The 14,440-nt window shown below is 56.4% G+C and overlaps 2 protein-coding genes and 1 non-coding gene across 3 annotated transcripts in view; all 3 read right to left on the bottom strand.

Moving 5' to 3' along the window:
* The window catches only part of ALOX15B (arachidonate 15-lipoxygenase type B), a 10,989-nt gene extending 10,333 nt beyond the window's left edge, over positions 1 to 656 (bottom strand). The window contains exons 1-2 of the mRNA XM_007457855.1: positions 510 to 656; positions 206 to 428 (exon numbers count right to left, since the gene is read on the bottom strand). Coding sequence (XP_007457917.1) covers positions 206 to 428; positions 510 to 656 — 370 coding nt within the window. The remainder of the gene's footprint in view (positions 1 to 205; positions 429 to 509) is intronic.
* Positions 657 to 3,894: 3,238 nt separating this feature from the next.
* Positions 3,895 to 3,967, bottom strand: TRNAE-UUC (transfer RNA glutamic acid (anticodon UUC)). Its single transcript has one exon. It is a non-coding gene; the product is annotated as a tRNA-Glu (tRNA).
* A 4,158-nt stretch (positions 3,968 to 8,125) lies between these two features.
* The window catches only part of GUCY2D (guanylate cyclase 2D, retinal), a 14,983-nt gene continuing 8,668 nt past the window's right edge, over positions 8,126 to 14,440 (bottom strand). The window contains exons 9-20 of the mRNA XM_007457805.1: positions 13,723 to 13,929; positions 13,473 to 13,629; positions 12,785 to 12,934; positions 12,029 to 12,177; positions 11,355 to 11,518; positions 11,066 to 11,258; positions 10,656 to 10,830; positions 10,259 to 10,357; positions 10,066 to 10,160; positions 9,867 to 9,952; positions 9,597 to 9,708; positions 8,126 to 9,272 (exon numbers count right to left, since the gene is read on the bottom strand). Of these exons, the coding sequence (XP_007457867.1) occupies positions 9,615 to 9,708; positions 9,867 to 9,952; positions 10,066 to 10,160; positions 10,259 to 10,357; positions 10,656 to 10,830; positions 11,066 to 11,258; positions 11,355 to 11,518; positions 12,029 to 12,177; positions 12,785 to 12,934; positions 13,473 to 13,629; positions 13,723 to 13,929 (1,569 nt within the window). The 3' untranslated portion in view covers positions 8,126 to 9,272; positions 9,597 to 9,614. The remainder of the gene's footprint in view (positions 9,273 to 9,596; positions 9,709 to 9,866; positions 9,953 to 10,065; positions 10,161 to 10,258; positions 10,358 to 10,655; positions 10,831 to 11,065; positions 11,259 to 11,354; positions 11,519 to 12,028; positions 12,178 to 12,784; positions 12,935 to 13,472; positions 13,630 to 13,722; positions 13,930 to 14,440) is intronic.

The following is a 14,440-nucleotide window of genomic DNA, read 5'->3' as shown; positions in this document are numbered from 1 at the left end:
CCCCCCTCCACTCCAGCCATCCCTTACCAGATCCCCTGCCCCCATAAGTAGTTTCTCCCACACCAGACTGCCACCGCCCCTTCCCCCAAACTCCCCAGCTCCCCTCCCCTGTCCCTCCCCCTCGGCCACACCGGCTCACCTCTCCACTCCCCTTGCCCTTCCCCCCAACACACCAGCCCCCTCCTCCCTCCTGTGTCCCCCTCACCTGTCCCCTCCCGCAGCACCAGGCTCCCCTGGTCCTCCAGCCACTGGTAGCAGGGGAAGCGGAGGGGGGCCCCCCAGGGCGGCGTGAGCTGGACCCAGCGGCAGAACCAGGCGTCCGAGGCCAGGGACCAGAAGGGACGGGGCAGCGCTGGGGGAGTCTTGTGCACGCGCAGCAGCAGCACCCGGCCCACGTCCTGGGGGCACGTCACCTCGAAGTCCTCCTCCTGGGGGGCATGTTTAGTATCCTGGAGCACAGTCTCTCCTGCTCCCTCCTCCGCCCCCCACCACCCCCACCCCACACTCACAGCACCCGCGGTGAACTCTTTGCCGAAATGGTCCAGGGGCAGTGGCAGGGTCTCTCCTTCGGTCCCCACGATGATGACAGACATTTTGTCCCACGTGCCAGCCCCGAAGGCCTCCCCAGTGGATACCCTCACCCTGAACTCAGCCATGGTGACAGCTGGAGTCTGGCTCTCTCCTGCTCATCCGACGCGACTGCACAGCCCAGAGGCTCACCCCCAGGGACAGGCACCGCCCCACCCTGGCCAGGCCTTGTGGAGGCAACTCTGAGTTCCCACGGGGCCCATCACCACCCCCAAAAGCAAGCACTGGCTTGGGGCAGAGAGGGCGTGGCTGAGAGGCAGGAAGGGAGGGATGCAGATGGGGGTTGGGGTGCTCTGAGACGTGAGAGACTGGGCGTCCTGAGGTTTGGGAAACAGAACATTTCAGTGATGGGTGGGGCCGGAGGGAGTTGGGATCCAGTGGAGTTCATGGGTTCGTTTGTCCCCCTCTTAGTTTCTTTGCCTCCTTAGCCTTTAAAAGCCTAGGCAGGACCAACTCCCCACTTTCTACAAGTCCTCTTGGCCTGCCTTCATTATTTTATTTGATTCATGAATAATTTTGAGAACCTGCTCTGTGCCAGGTATTATGTTGGGCACTGTGAGTGTGGCCCCAGGCAAGGCCCAGTCTTTACCCTTTTACAGGTTAAAACTCAAGTGTGGGGACTTCCCTGGTGGCGCAGTGGTTAAGAATCCGCCTGCCAATGCAGGGGACACGGATTCGTGCCCTGGTCCGGGAAGATCCCACATGCTGTGGAGCAACTAAGCCCGTGTGCCACAGCTACTGAGCCCATGAGCCACAACTACTGAGCCCGCGTGCCACAACTACTGAAGCCCGCGTGCCTAGAGCCCGTGTTCCGCAACAAGAGAAGCCACCACAATGAGAAGCCCGTGCACCACAGATACTGAGCAACTAAGCCCATGCACCACAGCTACTGAGCCTGCGCTTTAGAGCCCGTGAACTGCAACTACTGAAGCCCGAATGCCTAGAGCCTGTGCTCCGCAACAAGAGAAGCCACCGCAATGAAGAGTAGCCGCTGCTCGCCGCAGTGAGAGAAAGCCCATGCACAGCAACGAAGACCCAATGCAGCCAAAGATAAATAAATAAATTTATTTAAAAAAAAATTGGAAGATGAGATGACGGTGGGGGCTCTGGCCCCATTCCCTGGATGGCCCCAAGTATGTTGGCAGTCAAGTACCCCCACCCCGCCCCGCCTCAACCCTCACCCTCTGGTAAGACTGGAAGGTGTCTCTCTAGAGGAACGGACCAGCCCAAGTGTTATGTGGGGTTCTCCAATGAAATGGCTGTGCCAATTAAGCCCGCCAGTTGATAAGTCCTGTTCACACAGTTTCCAATCAGTTTTTCTTGCCTCATTCTTAAAAATGAATGAATGGCCAAGGATCACCCGATCTTCAAGGAAGGCTTCCATCTAAAAGACAAGGACAAAAAACAAAACTGAAGGGGCAGATAATTCAGGGAACAGAAGACTTCAAAGAAATCGTAATTTGGATCCTCAGAGAGAGGAAATCATGTGGCTATAGAAAATATACCCGTTGTTTGTCTAAAAATATACCCAATTTTGCCCATTGTTTCTGGGTAAAATGTTTGGATTTTATAGATCATCCATTTTATACATTGTGGTAAAATACACATAACATAGGGGCTTCCCTGGTGGCGCAGTGTTTGAGAGTCCGCCTGCCGATGCAGGGGACACGGGTTCGTGCCCCGGTCCGGGAGGATCCCACATGCCGCAGGGCGGCTGGGCCCGTGAGCCACGGCCACTGAACCTGCGCGTCCGGAGCCTGTGCTCCGCAACGGGAGAGATAACAGTGAGAGGCCCGCGTACCGCAAAAAAAAAAAGATATCAGGGTGGCTGTGTCCATTGTAGCCACGTTGGTGATGCTGATGAGCTGTGAGGGCTGTGGGGATTTTTCGGAAGTATGTGGAAAGGTCTTTTCTGGGCAATAGAAAACCCCAAACAATAAACATCCCCTAAAAAATTCAAGGAAAGCTTCTCGTAGGAGGTGAGTTTTAAACTAGTGATGAAAAACTGATACAATTTTAATAGGCAGAGATGAACAAACAGGATAATCCAAACTCAAACCAGCCTGATAAAATATGGGAACATATTGGTTTATGTAACTGGAAAATTCAGGAGTAATGGCTTCAGGCCTGGATGGATTCAGGTGCCCAGAACATGTGTCAGGAATTGTGCTTCCTCAAATATTTCATTTCTGCTTTCTTGTGTGTTGAACTGTGTTAACTCATTCTCAGGCAGACTCTTCCCAAGTGGTGGCAGAAATGATGACCAGCAGCTCTGGGCTTCTATCCTTCCAGCTTAGCAACCCTAGCACAAAGACGATGTCACCCTCCTACTGCAAATGTTCTGGGGCTGACCCTCACTGAACTGGCCTTGGTCACAGACTCTGAAGCTGGGGCTGGAATTAGCCCCATACAAACTATATGGATTGAGGGTGGAGATGGGTGGATCCCCAAAGGAATTTCAGATGTGGGAAGAAATAGGCAAAAAAAAAAAGAAAAAACATGTTTATTCTACCTTTTCTGGGAGAAGTCCCTCTCAGAAACCAACTGTCAGTGCTGACCTGAGTTTTTCAAAACTCTCAGCCAAGGTTTAGAGGTCTTCTGAAATGGAGAGCTTGTTCTGGTTATCCATTGCTGCATGATAAACTACACTAAAACTCTCTCTCTCTCTTTTTTAATGTATTTATTTATTTATTTTTGGCTGCGTTGGGTCTTCGTTGCTGCGCGCGGGCTTTCTCTAGTTGCGGTGAGCAGGGGCTACTCTTCGTTGAGGTGCACCAGCTTCTCATTGCAGTGGCTTCTCTTGTTGCGGAGCACGGGCTCTAGGCGCGTGGGCTTCAGTGGTTGTGGCTTGCGGGCTCAGTAGTTGTGGCGCACAGGCTTAGTTGCTCTGTGGCATGTGGGATCTTCCCGGACCAGGGCTCGAACCCGTGTCCCCTGCACTGGCAGGCAGATTCTTAACCACTGCGCCACAAAGGTAGCCTCATCTTTATTGAATTTGTTACAGCATTGCTTCTGTTTTATGTTTCGGTTTTTTGGCCAAGGCATGTGGGATCTTATGTCCCCGACCAGGGATCGAACCTGCATCCCCTGCATTAGAAGGCGAAGTCTTAACCACTGGGCCGCCAGAGAAGTCCCAGCTGCTGCTTTCTGCCTTCAGTGATGAAGAAGCCTGGGGAAGCTGCTCCCCATCCCCCAGGGGACCATACCCAGGATGGATCCAAATGTTGTGGGGACCCTCAGCTCATCCAACCTTTTTTTGTTTGTTTGTTTGTTTTTGGCCGGGCTGCGCGGCTTGCGGGATCTTAGTTCCCCGACCAGGGATCGAACCTGGGCACCCGGCAGTGAAAGCACAGAGTCCTAACCACTGGACCACCAGGGAATTCCCAAGCTTTTCCAACTTTGAAGGCCCTCTTTAAGAAAAAGAATACAAAATTGGGTAGTGAGGCTTGGAAGGGACTTGTGCAGGTGAGAGATTGTGAAGTTTTGCCTTCATCAGCTTTGCAGTGAAATCACCTCTGCACAGGTAGAGAGGATGGCATCCCCAGCCAGCACTAGCAGCCACTGAGCCAAAGAGAGACCAGGGGAATTTTCCTGACCCGGCAACCAGTTAAGCTTCCGCTGTATTCCTCCGTTGAAGAATGAGGGGGTGGGGGTCCCAGGATCAAATGATGCCCCTATGTCCCTCCTCTCCTGATGCTCCTTCCCTCCTCCCCCACTACACCACCCCGCTCCCCACCAGGGCCCTGACCGGCGTGGTGAGGAACAGACTTTCAGAGCAGATTAGGAAATGGGAGTTCTCAACTGGACTGGACGTTTGAAGGTACTGGTTGGAGAAATGTAAAATGTGTTCATGCTCATATCCCACCAAGTCAAAAGTCTTTAAGAATCTGATTACACAGACATTGGCTTGGAGTTTAAGTTGTGCTCTTGCAGAAAAGAAAAAAAAGGGGTCACAAAGCAGGGCTGCCTGTGAGAGAAACATCTCCAGAGCATCACTGAAAGGCACCCAGAGGCCCAGAGCCTGAACTCCTGGGTGTGCTTCCTGATCCCAAGATTTGCTGGAACTGCGGTGATTGACAAGGCTTTTCACCACTGGGAGCCTCAGTTTCCATGTGTGTGAAATGGGTTGTGTGAGGATTAGGGGTCGTATATGGGGACGTGCTTTTTAGGTGATGGGATCGATGTTCCCTGTGACAGAATGGGTAAGTGCCAGTGTGGCATGCCCTTCTCTGGGTCCAGGGCCAGAGACCCAGACTCAGGGGTGGGTGGTAAAGTGCAATGTCCCTGGTGGAGGTGACAAAATGGCTTTAGTTTGGATGGGCGAGTCTCTAGACTGTGACAACAAGCTCCTCTCTGTGGGAACCTGGGTTTCCCAGACATCACAGTTGTCCTCCCCAATTTCTCTGCTCCCTTCCCCCTCTGGGAGCAGGGCAAGCCGCCTGTCCCACCCTAATCTCCTTGTCAAAGTCTAGTCGCTAACTCGCGAAGATGTTGACAAGCAAGATGCGCTGATCTTAGAGACCTCACTTCACTCTCCTTGGCAGGACCTGAAAGATTCCTCCACCTTCTAAATGCTGAGTAAGCACGAGAGTCCCGACAAGGCTACCAGGCTGTGCGCCTTTTCTCTCACAAGGTCCTAACCTCTGCCTGGGTTAGGTTCCCCCGTAAACGGAATTTCAGGAACAGTCATACTGCAGGGAAGGGCCCGGGCTGACTCTCGGTGGAGTTGAGGCTTAGAGAGACATCATCTCTTGTCATTCATCCTTCACTCCCTTCTCCCTCTAAATTCAGTGTTTATCTCCTTTTCTTTCCTCTTAAACCAGTCCAACCCCCACTGCTTCCCACAATCCTTTTGAGACACTTTTGACTGCAAAGAACAGAACACCTGATTCAATCTGGCTTACGCAAAGAAAACAACTTGCTATCCCATCGTACTGGACTAGCAGGAACTGGTTAAGCCTAGTGAAGGGTAGAGGCTCAAACAAGTGGCAGCAGGACTTAGTCACTGCCCATCTGTCGGTTCTGCTCCTTCTTTGTGGTGGCGAAACCTCAGAGTCACATCCTCTCAGCAAAACCCCAGAGAAGAGATGCAACTTCTGCCCTTGGCTTCTAGCAATGTCTCAACACGAAGCCTTGTTTGCTTCGACTGGGTCACCTGCCTGTCCTGGAAGCAAGCCCTGTAGCCAGAGGGATGGAGCGATTGGGCAGGACTGGAGGGAGGTCTGGGGTCAGTTCCGCAGGGACTGAGAGTGGGGCAGGGATGGTTGCCCAACATGGAGCAGACGGTTGCTAGGAAGGCAGAACACCCGACGTCCGTCACGAGTCATCATGTCAGAAACATTGAGCCTGGGGCCGGGATAGCTGGGCTCCAAGAAAATAGATGACCAATGGGCTGGTCACCCATGGGTGGCTTTGGGATGTTCTCTCCTGTTCTAATGTGCCAGTGGTAGGCTCTGGAAGGGTCGGAGGTAGAGTGTGGGTTTTGGTGAGGTCTTGTCCAGAGATCAGTGGACCTCAACTTCCCCATTTGGGGGCCCCCTTCCCTCAGAATTGGACTCTGGCTTCCATGGTTCCTGGGTCCTGGCCGTAGACAAGCTCTGCCCTTCTCTTCCTTCCTCTCTCCTGCCTATGACCAAGGGATGAGGCCACACCACCCATTTCCAGAGCCTCAGAGACCCTGGTCTTTTCTAGAAGCCTGAAAGGCCTGTAGCTTCCCTGCTTGGTTCCCTCAGAGCAGATCCCCTGAGCAGAGGGGTTTCTGGGAGGGGGGTTGCTGACCCCAGTTCATCTCCCCCTGCCTAGGTCATCTCTAAGGTTCACCCCTTATCTGAAGCCCTCCATGGCAATGCCAGGTTCGAGCACTCCAGGGATGGGGGTGTTCGGGCCACCCAGGCCAAAAGGACCACACACCGTGGAATGGAAGAAAGCACACCTTTATTCCAGCCCCCACCCTGCCAGGACCCAGCACCACGGCACATGGCCTGGTGTCCACAGTGCACAGTCCAGAAGATCTCGGTGAACGCGGTCCCACAACGCAGTGTCACAGATCCCCCAAAGGGGGGTGTCGGGGGTCCACTGCAGGTGGGGATGGGGAGTAGGGCCCCGACCCTGAGGAGCAGCACAGACAAAGGCGCCAGGTGAGCCCTGGGTCAGGGTGCGGCGTCCCGGCTATGGGATGGAAGCAGCAGCAGAGCTGCGGGAGGTCCCTTCTTCGGCCAGCGCTGCTCCTGGCGACAGAGCCGTCCCGAAGGCAAGGCCACCCCGAGCGTGGGCTCCTGGCCCAGGTAGTGTAAACACGTCTGAGGGTGAGGGGTGCCTAGTGGCCAAGCTGGGTGCTCTCTGGGCTGGGAATTGCCCGGGTCCCCGGAACAAGAGGGGTGACCAGGTGGAGAGGACTTGGGTCTGAGGGCAGCTGGGCTCTAGGAGACTGACTGGGCCCAGGGGAAAAGGTTTCACGGAAATGGAGGAGAAAGGCAAGGAGAAACTGCCCGGCAGAGAGCGGAGACTGGGGCTTAGCTGTTTCCCTCCTGTTCTCCCACCAGCTCTCTGAGCTCTGGGGCGGGTGGTCCTGCGTTCTCCTGGCTGGGGAGGAGGACAGGCCTCTCCTTTACCAGCTCCTCCCCCCTGTCACTCGCCTTTGAGACTGAGCCCCAGGAACAAGGCTGAGTTGAGGGTGGGAAGGGATCCGCTCAGCCCTGCCCGCCCCGCCTCTGCCCCAAACTGGGTTTGGGCCCCAGGTCATACTCCTCCCCCTCTGGGGGTGCCTTGCCCCAGCCTGTCCACACTAATCCTCCTGCACCTAATCCCAGGCCAATTCTTTCCCAAAGCTCCGAGCCTGCCCTTGATTCCCGGGGCCTAAGTACAGAGAAGATCTGAAGAGAGATGTTTAAGAATGTACATAATTAAAAAAATATTTTGTGTGTGTGTGCATCAGGGTTTTAAAAAAATCTTTAATTCATCATCTCTGAACTCGGTTAAAAATGTTCTTTAAATTATACTATATTGCTCGCTATAGCAGCACCACCTTAAGTAACCAGAACCTACAAGTGCTGGATTTTAGGTATCTTGTCTGTTCTTCCTCTGCCTTTAGGAAGGAGGGGCAGACCATTGAACTCGTGGATTTTACGAGTCAGGCAAAGCAATCTCCAGCAGTGCCTGTAATCCTAACATCAGCTACTCCAGAGACCTGAGGTCTAACGTCTACAGGCTCTGGACAGGTACGTAAGAGATGTTCAGAAAATCTTGGTGTCTTGGAGTCCACGGGGAGTGGTGGGCACGGTGAGAACAGAAAAGCGAAACCCTGGAGAGACGGGACGAGGGGATGGCTGCTCTTCAGCTCCAGCAGGAAGTCAGCAATTGCCCGTGTGTGGGGCTTTTGATTTCAGAGAAGAGGGAAATTTGGCAACCATTTTTACAATGCGGTATCTCTTGATTTCTAAATGTTAGCTCAAAACAAAAACAAAACCATTTCATTGATCAAACAAGTCTCAGGGCTAGTTTCTAGGCTGGTTTTTATGAAATCTTAGCAGTTCTGAGATTTTAGGGATCCTAGGATCCTTTAGTTCTATGATTCAGAAACTTTAATGTGCATATAAATACTCTGAAGGAACTTTGTTAGGATGTAGATTCTGTTTCAATACGCCTGGGCCTGAGATTCTGCATTGCTAACAAGCTCCCAGGCAATGTCGCTGCTGCTGGCCTACCTACCACACTGTGTGGTGAGGATTTAGTTCATCCTTCCGCCTAGGAAGTCCCTCTGACTGTTCTCTCCCTGCTCAAAGAGGTCTCCAGTTCTGCTTGCACATCTCCAGGGACTGGAGGCTCACTACCTAGTGACAGCCTGGGTGGCTACAGCTGCTGCTAACTTCTGCCAGGTTCTGCAGCAATGGCGAAGGCCACCCAGAGTCCAGAATGCCAAGGCTCAGGCTCTGGGACATCAGAGTTCCACAAAAGAAGCTTTACCTGGGGACTGACTGGGATGGGAGGGGTTAATACTTGTCGCAAAGATCTAAGCTGGGAGGATTTTCTGTTCAACTGCCTGCTCAGTGGCGCCCAGTTAAACAGAGAATACTACTATTCCTGGGTGTTCTGGTTAGGAGAGGTTTCGTGGGGTTTGTTTACCTTCGTTTCCCCAAAGCTTTGAAACAAGCTTTTCTCTGCACTTGGGCAAAGTATGTGGTTATGCCACAGAAGAAGGAGCCAGTTTCTGACTGGCGGGGGACGGAGAAGGGAAGGATGCTCGAGGCTGAACAGAAGCCCTCAAATCCTCAGGCCACACGACACCCCTGCTCTGGTGGAATAGGCGGTCTCCACCTCCTCTGGGGTTGGGACATCCAATCCCAGATCCTTCTTCCTGGGGCCTTTCTGATGGGCTCAGGGTCACTGGGGCTGGACGCCACGTGCCCAGTGCCCTGTACCCCAAGGCCAACCATTCTGAAGGCCAGCTGTCAGGCCCGGAGGGTATGGAAACCCCCTAGGTAGGCCACTCTTCATTTCACCACGGAGGGGAAACCAAGCCCAGAGAGTGCATGAGACTTTCCCAGGGTCACACAGCTGGTTTGCAACCAGCTCTTGCAAAGGCTCAGAATCCTTTGAGGCAGAGCTGGACGGAAGCCACTGGTATTAGCCAGACTTTTGTTCACCTACAGCAGCAACTTTCAGGAAAAGGACCTTCCGGAATAATCCTGAGGAAAAGAGGAGTGTTTCAGAGGGAAATCATGGAAAGGGGTCATGGGGGTTCACCTCAGTAGGGAGAGTCATTCCCGAGTCTGGATTCCTGGCCCACTCCGGACCTACCGAACCAGGATCCCCGTGGCTGGGAAATCCCTGGGTTTAGGAACCAGCCTGGGCTCACCAAGTCAGAGAAGGTCGGGGACACCTGGCTTGAGTGGGACATTCTGCAGGCAGGCAGGGCTAGGTCCTCAGGCTGGGGAAGAGGTGCCCGTCCTCCAGGAAGCATGTGTGTAGCCCCCGGGGTCTGTGGGGCATGGGAGCCAAGGGGGCAGTACCTTGTCCCAGGCCCAGCCTCACTTTCCGGAAAACTGGCCCGGCCTCGCCTTCTCCAGCTTCCGGCGACGCTCAGGCGGGATACTCTGCAAGCTGATGCCGTGGTTGCTGGCCCTGTGGCGAAGGGAGGGGCGGCCTCAAGGAGGGAGAATAGGCAGTAGGAGGGTGAGGCCCAGGTCACCCCGCTTGGGCGGGGTCCGGTGCAGGGCAGGAGGGGAGGGAGGGCATGGGGGGACCAACTCGGTCATGGCGCGCGAAGGCTGGATCCTCACCCTGGTTGCAGGTCAGGCGGTTTGGGGATGGGCTTGTCGAATCCGCGTCTGCCCACCAGCCAGTACGTTTCCTCGCAGCCCTTGCCCTGGGGAGACACGGGGGAGGGGAGGACTCAGGCGGACTGAGGTGAGGGCCGGTGGATCTCGAGGTCTCAGTGGAACCGGGAGTGGCGAGTTGCGTCTTCCAGCCCGGCCTCACCTTCAGCTCCGTGCGACCCCGCACCTCGGTCTGGAAGCCCTCGTCTAGGGCGCAGAGAATCTCCACGGTGCTCCGGTTCACGTGGATGCGGTAAGCTGGGACGGCAGGGGACACCGTGAGCTCAGAGGACACCGTGAGCTCAGGACACCCCTCCCGCGCCCCCTCCCCGCCCCTCCCGCCCCGTCACACTCACGCAGCCCGGTAGACTCCATGCGCGAGGCGGTGTTGACCGTGTCCCCAAACAGGCAGTACCGCGGCATGGTGAGGCCCACCACGCCCGCCACGCACGGGCCTGTGGAGACGCACAGCGTCGGCGGGCTGGCTGGCCCGCGCTGAAGCTGGCCTGCTGGCGGCTGGGTGGCACCTGGGGCTCGGGGGGCCTTTAGCACCCCATAATCTCCACTGGCTTCCCAAGGAAACCCTCTCAAGCGTACCCTCCCAATTACAATGCGGTGCCTGCTGTGAAAAGGTGGCTTCAAGACAAGTCTCCGCCCCCACCCACTCCACGAGTTTGCCTCCTATCTAGGAAACCTGGAGCCCGGCCCTAACGAGGGAGATGGGCTGGAGAGCCCGGGAAGGCGCGGAGTTACCCGAGTGCAGGCCGATGCGGATGCGCACGGGCACCTCGGGCATGTGCCGCATGCGGAAGGTGCCCACGGCACTGAGGATGTCCAGAGCCATGTTGGCGATCTCTGCTGCGTGCCGCTGCCCGTTCCGTTGGGGCAGCCCTGAGGCCACCATATAGGCATCCCCGATTGTCTCCACCTGAGGAGAGAATTCAGCACTGAGCACCCCGCCAATGCCAATGTCCCTTGTCGGGAGGCCTAAACTGGGGTGAGTGCAGAGATCCTGGGGAGCCTTCCAGCTGGGGGACTGAGCTGGGGGCCGGCAGAGGAGGAAAGGGACAGGAGGGCTGGGAAAGAGGATTGCGCTGGTGACCTCGGACAGGGGCGCGGGGGCCGGAGAAGATGGAGGAGGGCTTGCCCCCTACACACCCCACCTTGTAGACGTCATGGGAGCCGATGATGGCGTCAAAGAGTGTGTAGAGGTCATTGAGCAGGTCCACCACTTCGATGGGCTCGCTCATGGCTGAGATGGTGGTGAAACCCACGATGTCACTGAAGTATAGTGTCACCTCCTCGAAATACTCGGGCTCCACGGGTGTCCCCATCTTCAGCGCCTCAGCCACGGACCTGCGGATGGCAGCTGGGGGAGCTTACCTGGAGGCCACCCCAGTCTGGCTGGATGCCAGCTGTCCTCCCCACCCACCTCTCCCCACAGGCACCCACGGAGGCAGCATCTGTGTGAGCAGCCGGTCTGTCTTCTGCTTTTCCAGCTCCAGCTCCTCGGTGCGCTCCCGGATCAGGTCCTCCAGGTTGCTGGAGTACTGCTCCAGCATCCGCAGCATCGAGTCAATGATGTTCATCTTTCGGCCCTTGTTGATGCTCTTGAACTAGTAGTAGGAGGAAGCTGGTGGGGCTGCTGAGGACCTGGCCTGCCACGCCCCTCTCATGGGGCTGTATTATGCCTGATCCTCTGCCCCCACCCCCTTTCATCTATACTCATCAAGCCCGAGCTGCCCCGTGCTGGGCACTGTGTTTTCACACATTATTAGGAGGTCACCTGTTCTGTTAGCAACTGACAAGGCTCTGGAACCAGCCCAGTCTTTGGACTCCCAGGCCAAGGGTCTTTCTCCCTCACTAGGCCAAACACATACTCAATCAATGTTATTTGAATTGAATTAAATATTTCTCCCACCCAGAGCTCCATCTCGCACTCCAAAGGCCTCCACAGCCCCCATTCTAATTCTGTCCCCACCAAACCCTTAATCCTCAGACTACCCCTTAGGAAGTAGACTGGAAGGTCAGAGACCCTGCCAGCTTGCCTTCCTGCAGCCTCCCCTCCCCCACCCCAAGTTGTTGGCAAACGGCCAGCCCAGTCCTTGCCCAGCCCAGCCCCTGACCAGGTCGAAGGTGCGGTCCATGGAGGGCCGAAGTTCCGGCTGCTCTGCCCAGCATTGTTTCATCAGCTGGATGCACTCCATGGGCGCCTGGTCCATGGACACCGAGGGCCGACACAGCGGAGGGGGGCTTTGTACCCTCTTCACCACTTCTGGAGGCATGAAGGGAACAAGAGAGGGGGTGTGCCAGAACAGAAGCCACCTCTGACTCTGGCCTGATGGTTGAAGCTCAAGAGGAGGGGGCTGGAAGGGGGAGCTTCTGTAGGTGGGGAAGTGTAGGTGTGGGAGGTGTTGCTGGGAGCAACAGGACCCTGAACCCTGGGGGCCAGGGGGCAGTAGGAGGGGCCAGGCAAAGAGACTGACATTTATTGCACATAAGACAAGTCAGGGTTGGAGTGATCAAGTAGCATGCTGTATCCTATACATGATAATATAGATCTGAACCAGATCCATCTGCTCTGTTTCCCCCTTCCCCCTATCGTGCTGCCCCCCTGGGGTCGCTAAGAAGCAGAGAGGAGCTTGCTACCACCGTTGGGGCAGCAGGCTGGGTCCAGGGTCGGGACAGAGGAAACCACTGACGTCTGGGTGCTGAAAGGCCGCCCCCTCCCATCCTGATGCTTGGCTCTCCACTGCCCTGACCCTTCAGAACTCAGCTCTAGGGAGTCCCACATAAGTAAGTCTCAGCACCGAGCGACGCTGGGTCTCTGCCTAACAGCAGGGTGTCTTTCTAGTCCAAAGGCCAGGCGAGGGCGGCCGTACCCTCGGGAGTCAGCTCCAGCATGGCGTAAGGGGCGCTGCGGCACACGACCTCTTGCATGATGATGCCCAGACTGAAGACGTCGCCGGCCAGCGTTCCCCGGCGCTCCAGGGCCGGGTCCCGAAGCAGCTCCGGGGCTGTCCATAGCTGGTCTGGGGTCGGGGAAGGGGGCGTGGGCACGCGGAGGGCCATACAGGCGCTAGGGACAGACACCCCCCCCCCCCACCCGAAAGCCCAGGCTCGCACCCGCTCAACTCCCCAGCCTCAGTCTGGCCCTACTGCCCGCAGTGATCCCCAGGAGAAACTACCAGAAACCCAGAGCAGGTCTCAGAAAGCCGGGCCCTCACAAAGAGGACCCGCCCTTTAGACAAAGCGGTGCCGAGAGCAGACTAGGTCCCTTGGGCACAAGCCCCGGCCTTAGGCAAAGACCCACTAGAAGCAGACCCCCCTGCAAGGGCAGGAGCCCCGCCCCTCAGGCACAAGTCCCGCCCCCTAACGACTCCCCGCCTCCCCAGTCATGGAGCCAGACCCCCTTCATCTCAGAGGTCACAAGACCTCCTCCGCGGCCGGAGTCCCGTCCGGTGGGTGTGGGATGGACAGAGTGCGAGGGAAGGAGGAAAGGAGAGGGCCTTGAAACAACGGGGATGCGGGGGCTGCTCGGCCGCCCGGGAGGCAGCCGGGGAATCCTACCCTCCGCGCTGGGAGGCTCCGGTAACACCCTCTGCGCTTCCAGCAGTCGCCCATGACCGTGGTCGGTGACTTTAAGCACGAACCTCCCGTCCACCACGCAGTTCCGTGACTTCAGCCGTCCGTGGGCCACGCCTCGATGGTGCAGATACCTTATTCCCTGGAAGGAGTGGCGTCGGGGGCAGCCTCAGCCCACACGGTTCCCCCGCCGGCTCCTCCCCGCCGCAGCCCACCCGGTCCCCGACACGCACACCTTGATGAGGTCCAGTAGGAGGGAGGACTTGAACATCCAGTCCAGCTTTATGTCTCTCTGAGCGAGGAGGTCTTGGAGGGAGCCGCGGGCACAGTGCTCTGAGACCACAGCCAGCATCCCTTCCCCGGGGGCCGCGGCGCCGCCAGCTCCCCCCGCCAGGAAGAGCCCCAGGTAGAGGGCCACGTTCTCATGCCGGAGCTCCCGGATCTGGGGGAGGGGGCGGGAATTAACAGGCATTTGCTGTTCTGGGAGCGAGGTGGGGAGGAGGCTGTTCTTCGGGTCTGTTTTTGATTGGAGGATGGGGTAAAAGTGGTGAGTGGAGAGGTCTACAGGGCATGTAGGGGCCTCCTTCTACAGACACCTTCTCTCTCTAGGAAACACAACACAGTCAAAGGCCACCGTGCAGACACTGAACGTGGTGTAACTTAAAGTTATGAATGAAAAGACAGTTTTGCGCTGGCAAATGAGGCCCCAGGCAGTTTCTGATTTATTAACCATAAGACTTTGAACTTCCTGGGTCTTAAGGGAAAACACCTCATGAAGGAAAAGCTCCTGGTACTCACCGCCCCCCACCCCCAACTTCTGATATAACCATCCCTTGAGGGGAGAATCAGGCAGACACTGCAGTGCTTTCAAAAATCACCAGAAGTGGCTTATGCTGGGGACTCAGCCCAGGGCTGCTTTGCTTGTTACATCATTGTGCCAGATAGAGAAACAC

Source organism: Lipotes vexillifer, unplaced genomic scaffold, assembly GCF_000442215.2.
Source record: "Lipotes vexillifer unplaced genomic scaffold, Lipotes_vexillifer_v1.1 scaffold611, whole genome shotgun sequence".
Taxonomy (NCBI): Eukaryota; Metazoa; Chordata; class Mammalia; order Artiodactyla; family Lipotidae; genus Lipotes; species Lipotes vexillifer.
This window is presented reverse-complemented; position numbering and strand designations above follow the sequence as displayed.